Source organism: Archocentrus centrarchus, chromosome 7 (assembly GCF_007364275.1).
Source record: "Archocentrus centrarchus isolate MPI-CPG fArcCen1 chromosome 7, fArcCen1, whole genome shotgun sequence".
NCBI classification, from domain to species: Eukaryota; Metazoa; Chordata; class Actinopteri; order Cichliformes; family Cichlidae; genus Archocentrus; species Archocentrus centrarchus.
The window spans coordinates 12,703,829-12,726,451 of record NC_044352.1 but is presented as its reverse complement, the minus strand read 5'-3'; the positions used below and the strand labels follow the sequence as shown (position 1 = coordinate 12,726,451).

The following is a 22,623-nucleotide window of genomic DNA, read 5'->3' as shown; positions in this document are numbered from 1 at the left end:
TGTGAATTTGATTCTTTAGACTTCAGAATCAAAAGCAAAATAAATTTGTGAATGCATACATCACACATTGTAAAATACAAACACTTTAAGAATCTTAGGAGCAAATTTTTTTTTCCAATCTGAGATGACCACATCCACTATGTACTACAGGTGCTGTAACTATTAAATATAAATATACATGACTTTAAATACTATTTATTATTTGTGGGTGTATGTTGTATGTACAGTAAGATGCTACAGCGACATGTTGTAAGAAAGAACAAATAAAGCCACTTTTCAGTAAAACATTACTCTTCTCTACATATCAAATGAACAGTCTGCATTTCAGAGTACTCTGCTGTAAACACAGAAATCAAAAAAGTCAATTAACAAAGTAGCAACACTTATTTAGAGACCAAACTGCTTAAATATACGAACAGATGTTGGTAGGCACTCAGCTGAAGAACATTCTGAATGAATAAAAAATAACAGAAAACAAAACATTAAAGTGCAAATCTAAATACAGGGAATAAATACTGCAGATACTATCAAAATTAAATGGTTGGCAATAAGGGATCTGCCCACTAGAGCGCTGTCTGTGTTTTTCAAAGAGAAACAGTGCCACCTGCGTGTGGAAAGCCTCTCTCTCCAAGAGCAATCCTCACACTAGCTGAACCAAACCTTTCACTTCCTGAATCATCGCATTGTGGTCAAAGTGAAATATTTAACCATGTAAAATGTCACCAAAGTGAAATATTTAACCATGTAAAATGTCACCAATACCTCAACTCAAGCCTGAGCTACTCTGCAGGTTGAATTAGAACAGAAAACAATGGGGGTGGGGGTGGGGGGTCATTGCTCTGCTGCCAGAGGAATGCTGCTCAGTGTCTCATCCATCCTATGGTGGATTGGATCCTGACCTGAGCTGGATTTACAGAAGAGTGCTTTCTCATGAGTGAAGACTTTCTGGAACTCCTGCAAAGGAAATAATTGGAGGTTAAAGTGGTTCATGACACATAGTACCAGAGCTGCTTTATCATCCTACAAATCTGTGACTGTCTACACTACCCCTCTGGTGGCAGTAGTGAATGCTGTCAGTATGATGTGATTTTATTTGCTGCCTTATACTTTTCAGCAAGAAAATCCAGTTTCAGACTTCCTAACTGTAGGTGACAGTTTCTCACAGTAAAACAATAAAGGCCATTTGATTTAAACAGTAAATATGTGAAGAATTTGTTTTGAACTCTCTAAATAACAAAAGTCACATAAACTCTGCTACACTAATTAGACAGGCAGCAAGAGGAAATGTAATTAACTCTTATCTTCCAGCCACAGGTTTCTAGTCTCAGATAATTCAGTTAGAGGACGCTTTTCATCAATCACCGTTCTACACGGGCTTACCTCTTTAAAAGTGTCTCCATACGTTTTAGTAATGTATCTCAGGAAAGCTGTGGTCCACTGCAGGGTGGTGACTTTGTCTGTCTCTGAGTCACAGAACGGCACCAACGTGTTCAGTTCATCACAGCACAAACGAATCCTCTTCCTGTGCAACAATGCAGACAATACAAGTGATTTTAAGCAGTGTTTATGCTGTTACTACATCTGTGTATTCTTTTATCAAAATATATTTATCAATCATCAGTCAGTAAGAATTCTTTGTTAACTCTTTGTCAGTTTCAAAAACATGACTCGTTCAGCTTTAGAGTGTACCTGTTCTAAATTGATTTTCGATTTGCATATGAGTCCTGTATCCTTAATTAATGGTATTCATATATTGTTTGGTTTTATTGAGTTCCTTTGCTTACTGTGTCTCTTTGTTGTTTGTATCCACTGAAACTACATCACTGTAAATCAGGGCTAGCCCTCAATGATTTTTTTTTTTAATAAAATAGACTAGGTTCCCAGATCAAGCAACAACAAGACCCACTACCGATGGGGATATCCTCCTACAATTAATAAAAATATTAAATAAATGTAGATGTTAGCATAACATTACAGCCTTAATTCAATAGAAAACCCTTCAGCAGATATCTTTTTACCTTCTGCAAAAAAATTCACACTGCAATGAACAAACTACTTTGGCATGCAGACTGAAGCAGCCAGGGATTGAAAAACCAACTTTCCAATTAGTAGGTGATCTGCTCTACCTCCTGAGCCACAGCCACCCACAAAAAAACAAAAAAAAACCAAAAATGCATTCAATTACAAAGATGTTCAGGTCTGATACAATGTTGTCACACTTAATTATCTGAATGTCTTCAAATAATCACACTTGAAAAATGGAGCCACGAAATGACAATTACAAACATCCATTCCTCCTTAACTACTTATCCAATTTAGGCAGGGTTACAGTTTCCAAACACAAGTCTGCTCCAATCATTTCATCATCACACTGTGAGCGAGAGGCTCTGTGTGAGACACTCATTCACCTGCTAATTTAAACGTACAACACAACAGGACTGACTACTCTTCTGTGGTGTCAGCAGCTGCCCACACCCCCCACATTCGCATCACGAGGGGACTGGAGCCTGTCCCAAGTGTAGGGCAAAAGCCAGGGTACACCCCTGGACATGTTGGCAGTCCATCACAGTGCTAAAACAGAGAGAGACAGACAACCACACACTCATCTACATCTAATTTAGAATCACCAATAAACCTGTCATAGACCTGCAGGCCTTTGGACTGTGGGGGAAAAAAAAAAAACATGCAGGACACAGAGAGGAGAGACAAAATCCAGGGAGGTTCAAACAAGGAACCTTCTTGCTTGGCGGTAGCAGTGCTAACCAGTGTACCACTGTTCCACCCCATCTATAGTACAATATGTTTGAAATAAATAAACTGAAATTATTTTCTTCTTGTGCATTAATGTTACTCCTTCAAAAGCTCCCACTTTGAAGCATTAATGTCTTGGTGTGGATGTGGTTTTTGAAGAAGAAAAGCTACAAAGTACTGCTCTTGGCTTTGATGGATGCGTGAGTTAGTTACATAGCGTGGCACACCAGGGAAATAAATGTGCTAATTTGTCTGAATCGAGTACTAACTATAACAAACACTAAACAAGTGCTCCCAAGTATTTTCAGCTCGTTTTACATTTTTGTAACTGCAACTTTAGTGACAAGGCTTGACTGCATTTAAAAACTTTCAATACGGTGTTTTAATGTGTTAAAAATTAAATAAAAGTAAATTATTGGGTAAAATCCCATGACATAAATCATTAAATTATTATGTGATGTATGATTTAAAAAAAAAAAAAAAAAAAAAGACCTTGCAGCAGTCTGCCCTGAAGGCACCACTGGAAAACACACCTCAACTCTTGGATGTTTTGCGGTGTAATGAGAGAATTAAAAAGCACACAGGAGTATTGGGTGATAAGCAAGGACGCTTAAAACTGTGAAACTAACATTGCATTCCAGGATATTCTCTAAATACCCATAAAATGCAAACGTTGACCATGTTGCACACTGTGGAGGATGCAAGGACACCTCCAGGTAAAACTAGCGGCTGCTCACCTGCGTTCCCTCTCCTTACTGTTGTGTTTCTCCTTGCGTTGGCTGAGTGACATACAAGATCGTGCGCTTTTCTTCGTGCCGCTCTGTGATTCTCCAGCAGAGTCTGGGGCGGCTTTAGCAGCTTTGGTTTGGGAGCAATGATTCCTGGGGGCAGCAGGTATCACTGCATCCTCTGTAGAAAAACACAAGCATGTGAAACTAAATTAGACAAAGCTTTACACAAACATTTTCAATCCAGTATTGCAGGAAACAATCCAGCTATAGCTTTTGAGGTAAGATTAGAGTATTAATTATTACTTTCTATGTTCACCAAAAGCTGCTCTTCTGCTGGGTGAAAATTAAAAATGCTCTTGGGGATGATAACCTGAAATTAAAAGAAAAACCAAGGATTAAATAGTGAATTCTGCTTTTGCATAAAGGTACAATAAAAGTATAATCGGGGGGGGGGGGGCATTTTCTATTATACCTGATCACACATGTTGGTGATTGGGCCATAAACACCCTCCATATATGAGCTAGACATCCCAAAATAATTTGCTCTGTCCATTTTCAACCACTTCTGTTTTGGAGGATGTATGACTGTCTCTTGAGCCTCTGCTGACTGCTGAAGTATTGTCAGAAAACTGAAACATGACATAATACACAAAATGCACTTTACTTAATTAAAAACAATTAAAAGTGGTCATATATGTATGTATATACTACTGAAGCCTACTTGCTGAGAACTGCAGACTGTATATCTTGTTGTCTTGACGTCTCAGCACACATAGTGTTGAATCTTTTCTCTAAGCAAACTCTTGCAGCTGGTCTGGATCGGTTCTGTAAAGATTTTCTGCCATTGGTAGGTGATTTGGCTGGGCTTTCTGCGGCTCTGATTCTGGCCTGCACAAAACCTGGCACCTCACCATAAGACACTGGTGTCTTTTCTCCAGGTATCCCTAGACAGTGGTCTTCATTTGAAGTTGACAGGTCAATAGCTTGAGCGCTTGTCAAGGGAGAAATCCCCATGGATCCAACTGTTTTATTGACCATCACTGTAGAGGGGTGAAATCTGACATCCGGTACATCTGAAAACCCCACCTGTGCCTCCGCATGGGCTTGGATAAGGTGCTGAAGGTGACAACAGTCAACCTCTGTCATCTCAGTCAGCCCAAGCTCATTGCCCAATACCTGCCCATGTTCATGGGTAAAGCATCCACCTTGGCTCAACATCATTCCAGCAGAGTTATCAGTCTGTTCTCTGGATGAAGGTGACACATCGATGTTTTTATAGGCTGAAGCAAAGGACATATTTCCCTCTGCAGTGGAGATACAGATAAGAAAAAATATTACTTACGAGCTGCAAACTGTAGCCACTTTAAGTGTGAAATTCAGTCTAAGGTTGCACACATTATTCTAAGTTAGCTAAAGAAAACAGCTGTATAATTATATTTTTGGCTCGTGAACGTACGTAAGAGAACAAGGAACTTTAGCTTAGCTAAACTTAGCTAGGGCATCAAAGGAGACGTTGGCATAAACTAAGTAAAAAGCATAGGCTGCACCGCCAGCTAACATGATGAGAAATGCCTCGGTTTTTAAAATAAGCAGTATGAAGTCGTCCGTTTTTATATAAATTAAATAAACGGCTGCTATTACCGAGTTACTATAGTCGTTATACCGCCTTTTCTGTTACATTTTTAGCTCACATTAACGCTTGATGGCCGCAGGTGTTAACGACGTCCAACTCCCGGTGGTCCTCTGGGCCTGTCACAGTTAGGCCTCTGATGATCTAAGTACACAATTATTTATTCAAGTTCTTAAGCTGAAAATTTGACGCAAAAAAGATACATAATGGTGAATAAGACTGCCCCACAGTATAAAGTGTGGAAAAGTATCGAAAATATAATCTTTGGGGTCCTAAAGAAGGCCTGCAATCAGCTTCATAACTTACTTATCTTAAGACTGAAATTATAATATTTTTTTAATAATCATTTTGGCATAAAAATAAAAGCTAAGCATACCTCTTTTTTGTTTGATTTTTTTATGCCAACTTCTCCAGTGTAAACATATCTTAGGTCCGTGTTTTCTATGATTCAGTATCTTTTTGTTAGATAAAGTTAAAAAAAAAATCTGTTTTAAAACGTTATTTTATATTTTATACACTATACTGAATTATCAGTAAATACATTTTTAGTCGGAGCCTTACCGTACGTTATGATCTGTGTTAATTACTTGATTCATAAAAAGTGAAAGAATATTTTTTTTAATAAATAAAAAAACATTTACAGCTAATGAAATTAGAACAATGAATAAAAATCTGATACTGACAAAACTGGGCCACAAGATAGAAAATGAAGGACCCATGAGTAAGTAATGTTAACTGTTATATAAACAGTGGAGATGACCGTGGACTTCAGGAGTAACCCCCCAACCCTGCCAGCACTCACCATTCTAGACAGGACTGTGATGGCTGTGGAGTCCTGCAAGTTCCTGGGCACAACAATCTCCAAGGACCTGAAGTGGGACAGCAACATCAACTCCATCATCAAGAGGGCACAACAGAGGATGTACTTTCTGTACCAGCTGAGGAAGTTCAACCTACCCAAAGAGTTGATGGTGCAGTTCTACACAGCCATCATAGAGTCCATCACCACCACATCCATCACAGTGTGGGGCAGCGCTATCACAAAACATGACACCAAGAGACTGCAGCATATTATCAAGTCTGCAGAGAGGACCATCAGTGTAAAGCTGCCCACACTGCTGGACCTGCATGCCTCCAGAATCAGGAAGCGTGCAGAGAAAATCATCACTGACCCGTTTCACCCTGGCCATCACCTGTTTCGGTGCCTTCCATCAGGCCGACGTTTCAGCCATATGAAGACCCGAACGACCAGGCTACAGAGAAGCTTTTTTCCAACTTCCATTATTCTCATGAACAATTGAACACTACTGAACTGTTAATACTTGGGACACTTGCATATCAAAAATTACCTATTTAATTTATGTAAGGGCATACACAGGATTCTCACCTTTACTTCAATTTTTTATTTATATATTTTATATTTTCTATAGTTTTTATACTGCACAAACTGCACCTTTTTAAAATTACGAGGTAAATTGCACATGCTAAATATTTTAAATGTTTTCTAGATTTACGGGTATGACTGTGTGTGTAAGGAGAAAGTGAGCTGTGTGAATAAGATTGTTTTTACTGTATTTTTCATGCACTGCGAGCGTAACCAAAAACAAATTCCTTGTTTGTGTGAGCGATACTTGGTCAATAAAGCCTGATTCTGATATAAATTCAAATAATGAGTAAACTTGTCTGCTCTACTAATGAGTAGACTTTTGGATATCTGCATATAGTTTCTATTCTTGTGTGTGGTAGGTTAAAGTTATAGTTTACTGTGTGGACACTGAAAGCAAATAACTTTTTTTTTATTGCTATCTTCATGACTGTGAGTTTTTGTAACTGTGGTTTGTGGCATCACTTTTAATCTGCCCCTATATGTAAAACTTAATCTTTTATCTCTTTTTTTTCCTTTTTGTTCCTGCAATTACAGGCAAGTATATTATATATGTATTGTTCAAACCTCATGGGATCTTTCTGTGTGGAGTTTGTGGAGTTATCCCTGTGCATGCATGGGCATCCTCTGGATTCTCTAGTTTCCTCTCATAGTCCAAACATATCCGTGTTTACTGGTGATTCTAAATTGGTCATAGGAGAGAGTGACAGTGCGTGCTTGTGTCTCTCAGTGTGTTAGCCCTGTTATAGTTTGGTACCTGTCCAGATATACCTCATCTCTTGCAGTGTGTCAGCTGGGATAGGCTCCAGTACCCATGACCCTAAGTTACATAAGTAGCTGAGAAAACTTTAAGGAAAATAGTGTTTAAGCACCACCCTTATCAGCACAACTGGTAGACAAAGTACTGCAGTACATTTAAACATAAAAACTGCTCACCAAAAACTCGGTCACAATGCAAAAACAATAATGTCTTTCCTATTTATTTTAAATAAAAATTAACTCCAGTTCATTCTTTATACAGATTAGCCCATAAGATTTGACAATCACACTACTATGCGAAATAGAGGAATTTGTGTAAAATACAATAAAATGACAGCAATAATGTTTGAGTTAAATTAAAATACTGCAATACAAGTTTGACAAGAAACTGTGGAGGGTTACAGACAATATATAGACCCATTCACTCCCACTCTCTTACTGTGATTTCCACACCTATCTTAGTAAGAGGCTTTAAAAGAACTAGTTAAGTATTGCCTGTTAAGCACCCAATTGTTTGTTGTGAAAACATGACCCACTTCACAACAAGACAACTTCATATTGCCATTACATTTGTCAAAACCACAGGATCTTTTCATCAGTGTTTATGTCGCGGGTTTGATTGCCACAATGACAGTGGTACTGTCACTTTCCTTCAATAAGGGATTTGTTTGTTAAAGTAACCTAACTGTGACAAAAAAATGAGTTAAAAATGAATGTTACTTTATTGATTTCTTGCATTCTAAAAGAAAGTAAACAGCTCGTACTTTTAATTAACAGAACAACATAAAACAAGATGAGGGCTACCAGTGAGGACTGACATAAGACAGTTTGTCTATGTTAAAAAGCAAACACAAAAACTGTACATTTTCTGTACAAAACATTTCTTTCTCCATCTACAAATAAAGTTGAATTTACAACTGAAAAATTATATTTAGCAGGCATTTATCCATAATCAAAAAAAATAAAATAAAAGCATCTACTTTGAAAACAGAAACAAACTAGAACACAAACTCAAATGGCAATCTCTGAGCACTCTATCATGTTACAATGTCAGATTTTTTTTTTGTATGGCTTTGCCTGTATGTCATGTTGAAATCTTACAAGCACATGGGCTATCACTCTCAATGAGAAAAGACATACATTCATTGGGTGTTATGATTAAGTATCTGTCAAGTGTGACAACGCTAAGCCTTTTTATAGGTCTAGCTTGAGGTCTAGATTTAGGTCCTGTTTCCCCAGTGTCTAATCTGGCTCAGCATTGTCTTTATTTCACTGTCCATACCTTGATTTGTTTTACTTCTGATACTTGAACCCTGAAACCTTTTTATTTTTTTAAATCAACCTTATCTTTTGTTTCTTCTCACCTTGTGATTGGACTTTCAGGCATGTTTTTCTATCAATTTGTCTACTTCTACTCTGTTCTGTCTGTTGGAAATGTGTTTTTGTTTTATGCTGAAATTCAAGCAATCATGTTTTTGGAAAACGTATGAGGCCTTCTGTTGGAGTGGGAAGTAAGGCACCTCTGTGTCTCTGGGGTCTTATGGCTTGCTGATTTTCAAAACCAGGGAATGGTTTTCCTCCACTGTTTGGACCTGGACCTGGACCACGGGGTCTATTAAACTGTGCCGAATGTGGATCTCTAGGATGTTGGAATCTAGCAACCGGATGAGGACCTCTTCTTTCATTGCTGGGTGTTTGACCCCTCTGCCTCTCCCTCATATTTGGGCCCCTTATATCCGACACCTGCATGTCATTATTTGTGGGCGGCTCAGACCCAGTGTTTTCTTCCCATCTACCAGGTCCAGGTCTTAAATCTGAACTTTGGGGTGATAACCCCCTGACATCAATTTTATTGGGCCCAAAACATCTCATTTTTGGACCTCTACTTTCCCTTCTGAAGTCATGCTCAAATTCTTGTCTTCTTGGTTCAGGATTTTCAATGTCTACACTATGCCTTTCAGATCCTAGATCCCTACAATCTGAAAATCGCCCATCACACCTTGGACCTTCAGCTTTTGAATTTCTGTTTGCAGGTCCTGGAGGTCCTAAATCTCGACCTCCTGGAGCTCTTCTATCAAGACCTTCCATCTCAAATTGTTGTCTGTTTGGACATGAATTCATCAGGCCTGGACCTCCTCTGTGAGCCCCACGCCCTTGCATGTTTGGCCCTCTCATTTTTCCCCTGACACTTGGCTGCCTCCAGCCATTTCCCATATCAGGATGACTGTGCATATCTGACCCTGGCCCTTCTTTTCTATCTTTTCCTCTGTTGTCCAGATCTCTTTCCCCTGTAAAAAATGCCCCAGCATCTTCTCTATCAAGTTCTCGCCATTCATTTCCACAACTTCCCCTGCTTGGCCCTGGACACACCATATCTGGATTTTCTTCAACAGGCCCTGAACTTCTGCAACCAGGACCATTCCAGTTATTTCCACGACCCCTTATAGGCCTTTGAAATGGCATACTTGGTCTTTTCTGCATGGGACCTGGTCCATTACTTCCAGGTCCTCTCCATTCACTAAATGGGCCTTGACTGCTATGTTCTTGGCCCTGCTCATCTTGGCCCTCTTCAAGAAGCCCAAAACTTCTACTGCCATCTACTTCCCAGTCATCTCCTGAACATTCCATGTCATGTTCCAAGAATTCCATATTGGGCCTTCTTCCATCGGACCTTGGGCCTTCAGTGTTTGTGCCTCTCCTCTCAGGGGCAGAGCCATAGATGCCTGGCCTTGACCCTCTAATATTTCTCCTCATAGGCCTTAGACCCCTGAACCCCTGACCCAATCTATTAGGTCCTGGGACCTGGTAATCTGGGTTTTCTTGAATATGTTCAGACATGACCCAGTCATCTCTTCCTTCATGCCTTAGATCTTCTGCATTTGAAGTTTCCCGTTTGTAGCCTGGACCTCTAAAGTCTGGGCCATGTGATTTTCTCCAGTCTGGTCTTGAGCCCTCCATATCTGGACATCTTTTTTCTGGCCCAGATTCATTGTAATTTGGACCACCTAGTGGTATTCTGTCAGGCCCGGGGTCCTCTGTGGTTTGATTTCCATGTTGAGGCCCTGGTCTCCCCATTTTGGGGCCTACTGGCTCACCCCTGTTCACCACTGGGCTCTCCACACCAGAACCTGGCCTTTCCAACTGCTGTACCCTAAATTCTGGACCCCTTCTGTGAGGCCCCGGACTCTCCATATTTGGATACCCAGGTTCTTTTCCACGACCCCTGAAATATGGTCCACCCCGTCCTCTATTGTGAGGCCCTAGACCTCTCACAGGTGGACCAGTTCTTTCAGGCCCAACTCCCCCCATATATGAACCTCTCCTGTCAGAACCCTGTCCACCTGTGTTTTGTTCCCCAGGTCCTCTCCTGTCAGGCTCTTGGATATGCATAGGAGGACCTCTCATTTCATGTCTTGGCCCACTAAAATCTGGGCCTTTTGATACTCTGCTATCAGGCCTCAGACCACTCATAGCAGGATCTCTACTATCAGACCCTAGCCTGCTGAAATCGGGTCCCCCGGGTCTTCTCTCAGGCCCAGAACCTTCCATAGAAGAGCCTCTAAATTCAAGTCCTGGTCCCCTGAACCCTAGACCTCCAGGTTGTCTACCCTCATGCCCAGGACCTTCCATAGATATCCTTCCCCTCTCATGCCCTGGTCCTTTGAATTCTGGACCCCCAGGTCCTCTCCTATTAGCCCCAGGATCCTCCATGGAATCTCTCCTATCAAGTCCTGGACCTCTCCTATCAGAGCCTGGACCAGCCACATCTGGACCTTTCCTTTCAGGCCAATTTCCCCGGAAATCTGAACATTCTGCCCCCCTGATGAGGGGTACCTGATGCTCTATAGCTGGACCTTTTCTCTCAGATCCTAATCCTCCAAAATGTGGACCCACAGGTCCTCTTTTGTCAGGTCCAGGACCCTCCATGGCTAAACAACTTCTTTTAGGTTCTGGGCCCACAAAATCTGAAGCACCTGGCACTCTTAAGTCAGGTCCTTGATTGTCTATAGTTAGGCCTGTCCTTTCAAGTCCTTCTTCCATAAAGTCTGAATTCCCTGGTCCTCTACTATTATGCCTTGGATACTGCATGTTTGAACCTCTCATCTCAGCTCCCGATTGTCTAAATTCCAGGCCTGCATTCCCTCCTCGGTAAGGCCCCTGGCTTTCCATGTTTGACCCTCTTCTATCAGATAGCTGGACACTCCATTCACCTTGTACTAATGACCCTTTCTTGACTGAGTCTCTCCAATCATCTCTTATGTCCAATCCTGGGCCACTCCATTCTGGATCGCTCATGTGTGTACCCTGAACCTTATTTTTATTCCTTTGATCCCTCATGTCGAGACCAAGATCTCTTGGTCCTGGACCTCTCCAATCTGAATTTAACATGTTTGAATTGTCTATATCTTGACTGCCACCCATCCTGATGAAGTCTGCATTTGTTCTATGTGGCTGAAAACTCCTTTTACAGGGACCCATTTCTTCAAAAGCCATACTGCTTTCATGTCTTGACTGCCTATGAACTCTTCCTGAGCCCATTAAAGATGGACTTGACTCTCTGATATTCCCACCACTCACATCAGATTTAAAAGCCTGATTATCATCTTTATCATTTTGTCCCCTACCGTCTAACTGTGGACCCCCAAATGACTGCTTTGTTCCCATGTTAATCTCATCTTTCCTGCTGTCTGTGTTTTCTGGCTGTGATCTATGTTCATTTGTCTTTAGACACTGTAAACTTTCCTGCAGACAATTAACATTTAGGCTTCTCTCATCAACTTGAACAGCTCCCCTCATATCTGTACTTAGATGATACATAGCTGATAAAGAATCCCTAGGCTCTGGACCCAAATTACCAGGCACAGATCTGTCTGACAAAGGGACATTCATGATTTGAAATCCTCTCTCACGCTGGAGGTTTGATTCCCCCATATATAAATTTGTGATTGTTGGTACAATATTTTGCCTAATATCAGGACTTGGGCCTTTTATTTCAGGATTCATACCTTGCACACTAGCACTATTACTATCTTGTGTTTCACTCCTCATTTCTGAACCTCTCAAGGCTGGCCATGAACCAGTTATTAGAGTACTTTGATGTTGAATACCTGGTTCTCTCATATTTAATGTTGAAGTTGGATTTGAATATCCTCCCCCTTGACTCATTGTTTCAAAATGCTTTAAGCAAGGATTCTCTGCTAGTGTATGATTATCTGTTCCTGTCAGACCTTGGCCCCCAGAACCAAAGCCTTGCAGATTCAAGGCTTTAAAATCCAGGTTATTAATATTTGATATGACATCTCCAACAGACACTGTTGCTTGACCACAAATTGGCAAACAAATATTTTCAGAGACTCTGATGTGTTCCTGTGAATCTCTGACTTCCTCAGTTTTAACAGAGTCATTTGTTTCTATGATCCTAGGTTTCACAAACTGTGGCTCCGGATCTGGGCTCTGAGGAGAATCTCGAATAGGTGGATCAATTTCTCTGAGAGGAATTGTACTGTCAAGTTTGCTATGAAACACATTTTCCTGTTGAGAGGGTTTATTTAGCTGTGTCACATCATGGTCGCTCAGTTTCTGAACTTTTGCTGGTTCCAAAACCTCAAGTTTCACATTACAAAGAGGTTCTTGTGAGTGTTTTTCAGAGCTCTCAGGCTTTTGTCCATCTGGATCATTTTTAATTGTAACATATGATGTATTACTCTCTTCAAATTGTTCAGCACAGTCTAGAGCACTGCATGGACCACTCTGATGTTTTGATTTCTCAAGGACCTGAGGCAAGGGCCCTCTGTTTGGTTTTGGTGAAACTGACAGAGATTCTGTTCTTCTGGGAGAAGATGGGGATCCTCTACTTCCACGGGAATGCCGGTGTGTGGTATGATCTTTGCGATGGCGTCCCTGCCGTACAGATGGATCTCTAACTCTGTGCCTTGATCTGTCTCTTTCACTCCTTCTGTGTCTATCCCTATCTCGACGTCTACGGGAACGTGAACGAGAACGCGGCTGTGACTGTCTTGAAGGACTTCTATGACGGTCCCTTTCGCGATGACTCCGCTTTTTTGGTGATGACCTTTGCTTTCTGCTGTGGTGTGAATTTGGAGATACACCCTTATGAGAGCCACTATACTTTGATCTAGACAGAGAATCAGTAGTTGTTATCGTTCCTCCTTTAAAAACATCATCTTGAATTTCATTGAAAAGTGATTCATCCTCAGGATCATAAGCTACATCAGAATCTTCAATCTCTCCAGCAGATGAATATTTATCACATTCCACAACACCTTTTTGTGTTTCATCTTGCTGTGCAACACTATCTGTATCATTTCCTAAATTATGGACGGATGTTGTGTCTTCTACCTTAACAGCTTGTGAATTCAAATTTGAATTGTCCACAGTCTCTGTAAGGGTGTTGGCCTTGTCTGTTGATTCTGAAGGCTTTGACTCAGTTTTTATAATCCCTTTCTGCAGAGATGACAGTTGGTTCAGCGGCAAAGACTTTTGTGGGGGAGACATAAGGGAATCAGAAACAGAAAAGTGAGCCATGAACATCCCAACAGCCTCCCTCTGCTGACGTAGTGCCTCTTCCTGCTCTTTTAATTGACGTTTTTGCTCTTCAATTTGCTTATTGAGTTCCTCAAGCATCCGCTGTTGTTCACTCAGTGTTGCAGCTGAGACAACCACAGTGCCTGTAGGAAGGCTTGGCATTACTGCAACTGGAGTAGAAGTCTGTGCCTGGGAAGAGGTGGCAATTGCTGCAGGGCATGATGGAGAATCTAATGCCTGAGTTGTAACAGGTGGCTTTGTTACAGGAGTATCACTTTGAATATCTTCAAAGATAGTGTCATCCTCTGGATCATAGGCCACATCATCTTCCACAAAGCTTAATACAGGAACATCAGCTTTAATTTTTTCTGTGGTCTGTGGAGCAACCCTTTTATATCCCATTGCTGGATCATACTCTTCTTCTGGGTCATATGGTCGGTCAAAGTCATTTTCATCTTCTTCTATGTTTTTGGCTTTGGATTTCTGTCCATACTGCTGGACAATTGGATCCACCAATGATCCAGACAACTGGGAAAACGCTGGGGTCTTCTTTGCAGTTACTGTTGTTTTTGTAGAACTTCCATCAGAGGAGACAGTAGACTCAGACTGATTACTACCAAACAAGGTATTCAAGATAGTCTGTAGTGGTGTCTTATCACTGGGTGTAGTTGTGGAGTTTTTATCAGCGCTGCTATTAGAGGTGGACTGTGTTGCAGCAACAGTGGCTGAGGTAGAAACTGAAGGGGTTGCTTTAATGGAAATCAACAGAGATGGTATGGTGACTGAGCCAGAAGAGGAAGAGTCTGATGGTGACCCAGGGCAAGACGGTGAACCAGGAGGGGTGGTACTAGCAGGAGTCTCTGGATCATAGGGTTTGAATATCTCCAATTTGTCAGAACCATAGAGGACTGGTGGTTTTGGGATCCACATAGGGTCTTTGGACATATGAACTTTGGGTCTCTTCTCTTCCATTTCCTGAGGCAAACATCCTGGACGTTTGACCTTCTGGACAATTGCTAGACCAAGAAGAAGATTGGGCCGGTTTCTTTCAAGTCCTAAAAAAAAAAAAAAAAAAAAAGAGTCAATAACTCATTAGAGCACACATGAACTAAAGACTAACAACTGTCTCTCTGTAGTTTAGTTTTGAGAAAATGCATGATTTTGTTATTAAAGCTTAAATAATAAGCATTCAAATATATAAAATAGAAATAAAAATTCAATTATTTATGAATAGGCAGTCATCAAATCATCTTCACACCTGGTCCTTCAAGAGGCTGTAGTATGGATGGGATTGGGTCCTTTGCATTTAGTGGGACAAGGTATACATCTTTGATGGAACGGCTGCTATTGGCGACCACACCAAAACGACCTCTGCTGTTGAAATAGGAAAAAAGGGAGACATAGGCGACCTCTTCTTCCTCTGTTGCAGGGTGAAACCGGATCACACATAACTCCTAATAAGCAAAAAGCAAACAAAAGTGCATGTAAAATAATGATATATCCTCTATTATTGTATGCAGTAAGATGCACAAAGAAATACAGTATATTCTGCTTGCCTTTGTAACTGAGGTCTTTAGTTTAGCAACATAGTCCCACACTGTTTGTGGCATGATTCGTCCTCCAATTTGTATGGTATCAGGTAGATCCTACACAGGACACAAAAATAAATGCTTTTCATATACTGATTTACACAATGACAGTGACAAATCTTTATGATATAGCTCATAAAAAATGTAATTATTATTGTGCATTACAATACCGCTTTAAGATTTTCAGCAGATCCTGACACTAGATATCCCTTGGTGACAAACTTGGCTACAGTGAGCATGTTTAGAAAGCCCTTCCACAGTATTTCCTGTTTTGCCAGGAACTGAGAAGTCTCACCATCAGCTGGGGATTCAGAGATCACAGTTCTGAAACACAAACCACAACAATCACATGTACACATTGCCCTGCCTCCAGCCAAATGTCTACTAAAGCAGTACAGAAAAAAAAAACATTGGCTTGGAGCTCTTTATACCTTGAGGTGCCATAAAGTCTGGGGTCAGCGCTGGAAGATGGTTTCATTAAGATAGATTTAGGTACTGTTTTTGTTGTTGGTAGAGTGGTTGATGGTGCTATATTTGAGACAATGCTCTCTTTAATAGGAGCATAAGGAGCAGAATGTTTATGAGTTGTGTTACTGGGTTCAAAGTTGCTGCTAGATGAAGCAGAGAACCTGTTTGCTGCAGTACGGGGGTCACGCCTTGTGATGGTTACAGTGGAGACAGATGGAATCGCAACTGGTATATATGCTCTCTTTGGTACAGTAGCTTTAGAGGTATCTGGAGTTGGGGACGCAGGGGACTCCATGGTAGGGGAAGCAGGAGACTCTAAAGTCGGGGAGGCAGGAGAATCCATTATAGGAGAAGCAGGTGATTCCACTATAGTCAATGGTGGAGGATCAATATTGAAGTGGGACAAAGGGTCCAATAGGGATGATGCTGGAGAATCCATGTCAGGAGAGTCAGGTGGCGCCAGGAGTGGGGAGTCATTTCCTGCAGTCTTTTTCCAAGATGGTTCATGCTTATCTCTTGATATAGATAACTTGGATTTTTTCTTTGCTGGTTCCTCCTCTTCCACAGATAGCATTTGGCCTTTAGGAAGGAATGACAAAGTACTTTTGAACAGCTGAACTTAACAGCTAGTAGGTTTTACAGTTATTTTCATAGTTTCTGAAATTTACCTGTGCATATCTTGCATTTTAGATCAAAGAGGTGAGCTTTGTGCTCTGATGTTGTGTCCTTTAGCATGCAGGCAAGAATATCTGGTACAGCACTTCCTTGGCTTGGTTGGCTTGCTTTGGGCTTGAGTGCAGGAGCAGGAAGACTTCTCTTCTGTTCCTGGTAAGCAACATATCCCAATACAAGCACAAAGAAAAATTCAAGTGGATACTGATGTAACATTCCATGAAAAAAAAAATGGAGTAGAAGGTACAGCATAATCATCATAAAAACTGTTTCCACCTGTTTACTGCAATCGAGATAGGTACGCACCATGCTATCAGGTTTTCTGTCGGGTCTAGCAGGATTCAAACTGGGCAAATCCACCTTAACTGCTTCAGGCTTAGGCAAACTTGCTTTAGCAGCTGCATCCTTAGCCTAGTGACACACAACCATGTATATAAGATAATCACTTCTCACAGAAGCATTGCTTGATCCATATCAGCATGCAGTCCAATTTTATTTCAATGATGTGTTTTATGACTGATAGCAGAAGAGGATGGATGGACGATTTACCTCTGTTGTTTCTTTTACACTTGGCTCAGGTGCCTTGGTAGCCTGCATATCCTTCTGAGTCATCCTAACCAGTCTGAATGGATTGATATCGCCATGTACAACACGGTACAACAAGCCCTAGAAGAAATGCAGAAGTAGACTGTTAATTTGCTTTACACACACACAAACTAAAACTGGTGTTAGCAAATTTCAACATACCTTGTTTCTTGGGTCTTTCAGGTTGAACATTATAGTTCTGTACTTGTTCATGTATTTGCTGTCCGTGTTGCGAAATATGTCAAACATCTCCATCTCAATGCTTGCAACAAGCTTTGCAGCTTCACTCTCAGACATCTCCAAATCCTCACAATCACATACCCTTAGCAAATGGAAAAAAGAGTTAGTCAACAAATTTGCTGTGCATCAATGCGTTTATAGATTGAGATCCCTTTTTTAGAACTTTAAAGCCAAATTTGATAAAACTGTTTAAATGTGAACAACACTGATTTATACTATGTTGGTAACGCTACTAAATACAGATTCACATACATGAGAATGATTCTAAATTGTAGACAAATAAAATGAATGTTGGAGAGGTTATGCTGTATTTCCTTCCATACAGTTTATTATTGCATGCTAAAATTATGTCAGTGTTGTTTCTAAGCAACAAATAGATACCTCATTTAACACTTTTGCTACTAGACCCATTATTATATCTTTTTAATAACCTCTTGATAAATTTGCACCAAGAAAGCAGAATATGTGCATTAGAAAAACATCCCAGACTGTAGCTTTCATTATAGCCCATTAGTTAGTTCTCACCTTTTAAACAGGATGCTGGTGAGGGAGCGCTGGATACTCTGTCTGACCTGGTTATTGGGCTGAGAGGGTCTGGAGGACGGTGCACTGGGTGCAGGTGGCACAGGCAGATTGCGGGTTTCATTCAGGGGCGTGGGGGCTGAAGAAGGCTTTTGGCATGATGCTGAGGCTAACATGTGGCTCGATGGAGACTGAGATCCAGACGGTTTCTTTGGTATAACGTACGTCGTCTTAGTGATCATAAGAGCCCCAGTCTCATGATGTCTGCATGCTGAGGTGGCTGGGGATGGTGTGGCTGGAGTCAGGCTAGATTTTTCTGGGGCAGGTATTATTGAGGGATCTGATTCTGAAGATTGATGCTTTGGCAAGTCACTGTTTACAGTTTCCTTTTCTTCTTCTTCACTGTGGCTCTGTGGCTGGGCTGCCTCAGTGGTAGGTTCAGAAAGGAGAGCTGCATCTGTTGAAGGGTTCTCTGGGCATTGTGTTAAAGGCGATACAGCTTCCTTCTCAGCCTCTACCTGTTCACTGTCCGTATTAGCTGTTAGAAAAAAAGCACAGCAGGCCTTTCTGTAAATATGAAGAAATTTCTCTGTACAGTCAAAGTAATATAATAATCTGTGATATGAACCAACATGGCACATCAGATATTCAAATAAGTGGCATCTTAAGAAAAATATCAAAATTTCTTAATGCAAATCCATCAAAAATGTCATTATTTCATGTTTCTCTATCAAGCATACAGTTATATCAGATTTCCATCTAAAAGATGCAGATTTGAACCTGAATTCAGATAGTCATAACTATGCAAACATGTACGTGAGTAAACCTGTAGTTGTTATGACCAGAAAACTACAGGTTAGCTTATTAAAAATTTCATTTTCATGACTGTCAATTAGAAGAGGCAAAAACTGATGGTACAACAATCAAGCAGACTCACAAAAATAGGCTTACAAATTGTTTAGATACAGTGGCTGATTTGACAAAATTCTCTAAAATTCTGTATAATTCATCTACTGCCTCCCTGTAATGTTAAGGAAATTTATTACACTGATTTAATTAAGTTTGGCCTTTGTTAGCTCATTCCTCCATGAATAGTTTCAGTCTGGCATTTAACTACACTATATTGCCAAAATTATTCGCTCGTGTGCCTTCACATTCATATGAATTTGAGTTATATACCATTCTTAATCCCAGTGGCGCAAAAAGTGGGTATGCACTGTATACAATGCATAGGGGTGCAGGGAAATTATTTCTGTAGTCTGCACATTTTTTGTATTTAACAACTGTGCATATGATATGATCAATAACAGAGGCACAGTGATAAGGCGCCCCTGTGCTCCTTCACCCCCCCCCCACACACACACACACACAAAAGTGGTCACTTGAAACTGCAGAATTCAAACATAAAAATTCAAAGAGAGATGTTTTAGGAAGGTAAAGATGTTCCAAGATGACAATTCCTGCACAGTGTTATACATTTTTTTGTTTGTGATTGAGCTGATCATCTGCTATAATATGTGACATAAAATAAAAGCTTAAGTAGGTCTCCCTATTAGGCTGCTGCCCCCACAACCTCACCCCAGATAAGCGGAAGAAAATGGCTGGATGGATGGAAAATAAAAGCCTGTAATAGAAGTCTTGTATTCCACAGAGATCTCCACACATGAATATAGTAAACCTTGAGAGTGTGTTTTGTGTGTGTGTGTGTGTGTGTGTGTGGTGGTGGTGGTGGTGGTGGTGGTGGTGGTGGGGGGGGGGGGGGGGGGGGGGGTGTAAAATGTGTCCGCATACACCTCAGAAAGTATATCCGGTTGTTAAGTGATGACGTATAATTCCATTTCTGGGTCCAAACTGTGATCAATATGCCGCAATGCTGTGTTCCTGGTTGTTTTATCCGATCCAACTCGAAAAAAAACACTCAGCTGTCATTTTACTGATGACAAAGAGAAGCGGAAATGGCTACAGTTGATATGTTACAATCATCTTTAATAGTGAACAGTCATTGGTTATGCCATTGCCATACCTATCAAGTATCCCGTTTTGGCCGGGAAATTCCCGTATTTTACCCCTCTGTCCTGACGTCATCCCATATTTTTCCCGTATTTTCAGTTTTCAATTTTCAAATTTTTTAAAGCATTCCTGTGCCGCTCCGAACTGAATTATCACTATCACTAGGTTCGTGCCGACAGCCGGAACAACCCCGTAAAAACAAATGAACCTCAGTGCACCCTTTTCCCCAGAGTTCGGTGACATGTCTCCGGTTTAGTTTAGCAATGTAAATAAAGTTAAGCATTTTTTTTTATTTTTTTTTTACCCCATAAAGCGACAGTGAAATCCTCTGCTGTCACCATGTTTTGTGTACATGAAGCCTTCTTACTGCGTCCCTTCGTACACTTTGGCATCGCCCAGACCTCACTTCAACTCCACCCTCCAACCCCCGAACCTTCACTTAAACACCGAGCCTGCCCACCCGCTCCCTCCGCTCCCATCCCCAGTCCTCGCTTCGGCCTTTATCAACCTTTGAGACAGGCGACAGCGAATTTTCTTACACAAGCTGACAACAGTGGCCCAGATAAAGGAGGAGGGTTGACCGTAGATAGCAGTCTCACCCCATAGTGTTTTCATTAAATTTGATATTCTAACATTAAACAATACGGGACAAAATAGATCTATGTAATGTGGGTCTAGGCAAAGCATTAAAGTTATTAAGTTATTTCATAAAGTTTATTTGTAGTTCTAAACATATTTATGGTGTTTTTTTTCCTTCACTTTTTGTCTCTCCAAAGATGTTTTTCTTCTCTTCTGCAGCCTTGATTGCAACTACAGTACATCCAAATAAACAATTATGCAAATTAGGCGATGACGTCATATAGTGACCTCTATTTTCAGCAGCGGAAAATTTCCCGTATTTTTAAATACAAAACTTGACAGGTATGGCCATTGCTGTTTATTTAGGAGCATTTGGACCCAGAAATGACGTTGGACTTAAAGACCGGATAGCTGCGCTCCTGCTTAAGCCATAGGGTTTAATACAATGTTGCCCCACCCTTTGTAGCTATAAAAGCTTCAACTCTTTCGGGAAGGCTTTCCACAAGGTTTAGGAGTGTTCATGGGAATTTTTGACCATTCTTTCAGAAGTGCATTTGTGAGGTCAGACATTGATGTTGGACAAGAAGGCCTGGCTCACAGTCTCTAGTCTATTTCACCCCAAAGGTGTTCTGTCAGGTTGAGGTCAGGCCAGTCAAGTTCTTCCACACCAAACTCGCTCATCCATGTCTTTATGGACCTTGCTTTGTGCACTGGTGCGCAGTCATGTCGGAACAGAAAGGGGTCATCCCCAAACTGTTCCCACAAAGTTAGGAGCATGAAATTGTCCAAAATGTCTTGGTATGCTGAACCATTAAGAGTTCCTTTCACTGGAACTAAGGTGCTGACCCCAACTCCTGAAAACCAACTCCACACCATAATCCCCCCCTCAACCAAACTTTACACTTGGCACAATGTCAGACAAGTACCATTCTCCTGGCAACCATCAAACCCAGAGTCATCCATCAGATTGCCAGATGGAGAAGCGTGATGTGTTACTCCAGAGAACATGTCTCCACTGCTCTAGAGTCCAGTGGCAGCGTGCTTTACACCACTGCATCTGATACTTTGCATTGTGTTTGGAGATGTAAGGCTTAAATGCAGCTGCTCGGCCATGGAAACCCATTCCATGAAGCTCTCTACATGCTGTTCTTGAACGAATCTGAAGGCCACATGAAGTTTGGGGTCTGTAGCGACTGACTCTGCAGAAAGTTGCCGACTTCTGCTCATTATGCACCTCAGCATCTGCTGACACCATTGTGTAACTGTATGTGGCCCACCATTTCCTGGCTGAGTTGCAGTTTTTCCCAATTGCTTCCATTTCGTTAAAACACCACTAACAGTTGGCTGTATAATATTTAGTTGCATGGAAATTTCACAAGTGGACTTGTTGCACAGGTGGCATCCTAACATGGTACCACGCTGGAATTCACTGAGCTCCTGAGAGCAACTCATTCTTTCACAAATGTATGTAGAAGCAGTCTGTATACATAGGTGCTTGGTTTTATACACCTGTGGCCATGGAAGTGATTGGAACGCCTGAATGATTTGGATGGGTGAGTGCATACTTCTGGCAATGTATTACTCTCTCCATGTGGAGTAGTGCTAACAGGTGTGCAGCGATGGCATGTATTTGCAGTAATTGTTTTTGTATGTTCATCGAGTTACTTAATTTAAAAAAAATAAATGAATGAATAAACTTTTCTGTATCCATCAAGACCTATGTGCTTGGTACCTTTTGTGCTGAATATGTGGCTCGATTCTAAATGACACAGACTTTCCAAAACTTCTGTACTTCTGGTGCTGTGTGTTTTCCCCTCAAAGGGTTTTTGAAATTTCTCAGTGATTACTTTATTGTGGGATGATGAGGCATAGCAATATGTTGAGTCTCATGAACACACTTCACATTTATCACTATGGTTGGGGATTAACCATATAGGCATAGTTTCTGTGCTTCCAAACTATTGAAAAATAGACAGTGTATCATTTATATTACAAATTTCACATGCACGAAAAATGTTTGATAGATGTGGTAAATGTGCTTCAGAGCTGCTATAAGGAGGAAAATCACAATCTACTGACTTTCTGTGCCCGACATAATCACACAAGTTCTTCCAAATAAAATTTCAGATGAAAAACTAACATAAGAACTACATAAAT

At 40.9% G+C, this 22,623-nt stretch overlaps 2 protein-coding genes across 5 annotated transcripts in view; both read right to left on the bottom strand.

The window, feature by feature from the left end:
- Positions 1–55: 55 nt before the first annotated feature.
- LOC115783511 (uncharacterized) lies at positions 56–5,560 on the bottom strand. Of its 4 annotated transcripts, none has more exons than XM_030734371.1 (7): positions 5,489–5,560; positions 4,204–4,786; positions 3,955–4,111; positions 3,786–3,852; positions 3,489–3,660; positions 1,381–1,522; positions 56–954 (listed from the first exon to the last, which is right to left on the bottom strand). In XM_030734371.1, the coding sequence occupies exons 2-7, from the start codon at positions 4,776–4,778 to the stop codon at positions 832–834; spliced, it is 1,236 nt and encodes a 411-aa protein (XP_030590231.1). In that variant the 5' UTR covers positions 4,779–4,786; positions 5,489–5,560; the 3' UTR covers positions 56–831. The 4 variants fall into 4 exon arrangements, with proteins under 4 accessions (XP_030590231.1, XP_030590228.1, XP_030590227.1 ...); XM_030734368.1 differs by lacking the exon at positions 5,489–5,560 and adding an exon at positions 5,124–5,413; XM_030734367.1 differs by lacking the exon at positions 5,489–5,560 and adding an exon at positions 5,174–5,413.
- A 7,579-nt stretch (positions 5,561–13,139) lies between these two features.
- LOC115783405 (death-inducer obliterator 1) overlaps positions 13,140–22,623 on the bottom strand; it is a 28,709-nt gene continuing 19,225 nt past the window's right edge. The window contains exons 8-18 of the mRNA XM_030734213.1: positions 17,881–18,415; positions 17,278–17,437; positions 17,080–17,196; positions 16,837–16,941; positions 16,527–16,683; positions 15,822–16,437; positions 15,561–15,714; positions 15,358–15,447; positions 15,060–15,255; positions 14,691–14,856; positions 13,140–13,353 (exon numbers count right to left, since the gene is read on the bottom strand). Of these exons, the coding sequence (XP_030590073.1) occupies positions 13,284–13,353; positions 14,691–14,856; positions 15,060–15,255; positions 15,358–15,447; positions 15,561–15,714; positions 15,822–16,437; positions 16,527–16,683; positions 16,837–16,941; positions 17,080–17,196; positions 17,278–17,437; positions 17,881–18,415 (2,366 nt within the window). The 3' untranslated portion in view covers positions 13,140–13,283. The remainder of the gene's footprint in view (positions 13,354–14,690; positions 14,857–15,059; positions 15,256–15,357; positions 15,448–15,560; positions 15,715–15,821; positions 16,438–16,526; positions 16,684–16,836; positions 16,942–17,079; positions 17,197–17,277; positions 17,438–17,880; positions 18,416–22,623) is intronic.

Excerpts from the sequence above, each read along its gene's own strand:
- LOC115783511 (XM_030734371.1), bottom strand. The coding sequence starts at position 4,778 with ATGTCCTTTGCTTCAGCCTATAAAAACATCGATGTGTCACCTTCATCC. Across the intron at positions 3,853-3,954 it reads TCACCAACATGTGTGATCAG|GTTATCATCCCCAAGAGCAT; the intron begins GTATAATAGAAA and ends TTTTAATTTCAG. Across the intron at positions 3,661-3,785 it reads GCTTTTGGTGAACATAGAAA|AGGATGCAGTGATACCTGCT; the intron begins GTAATAATTAAT and ends GTTTTTCTACAG.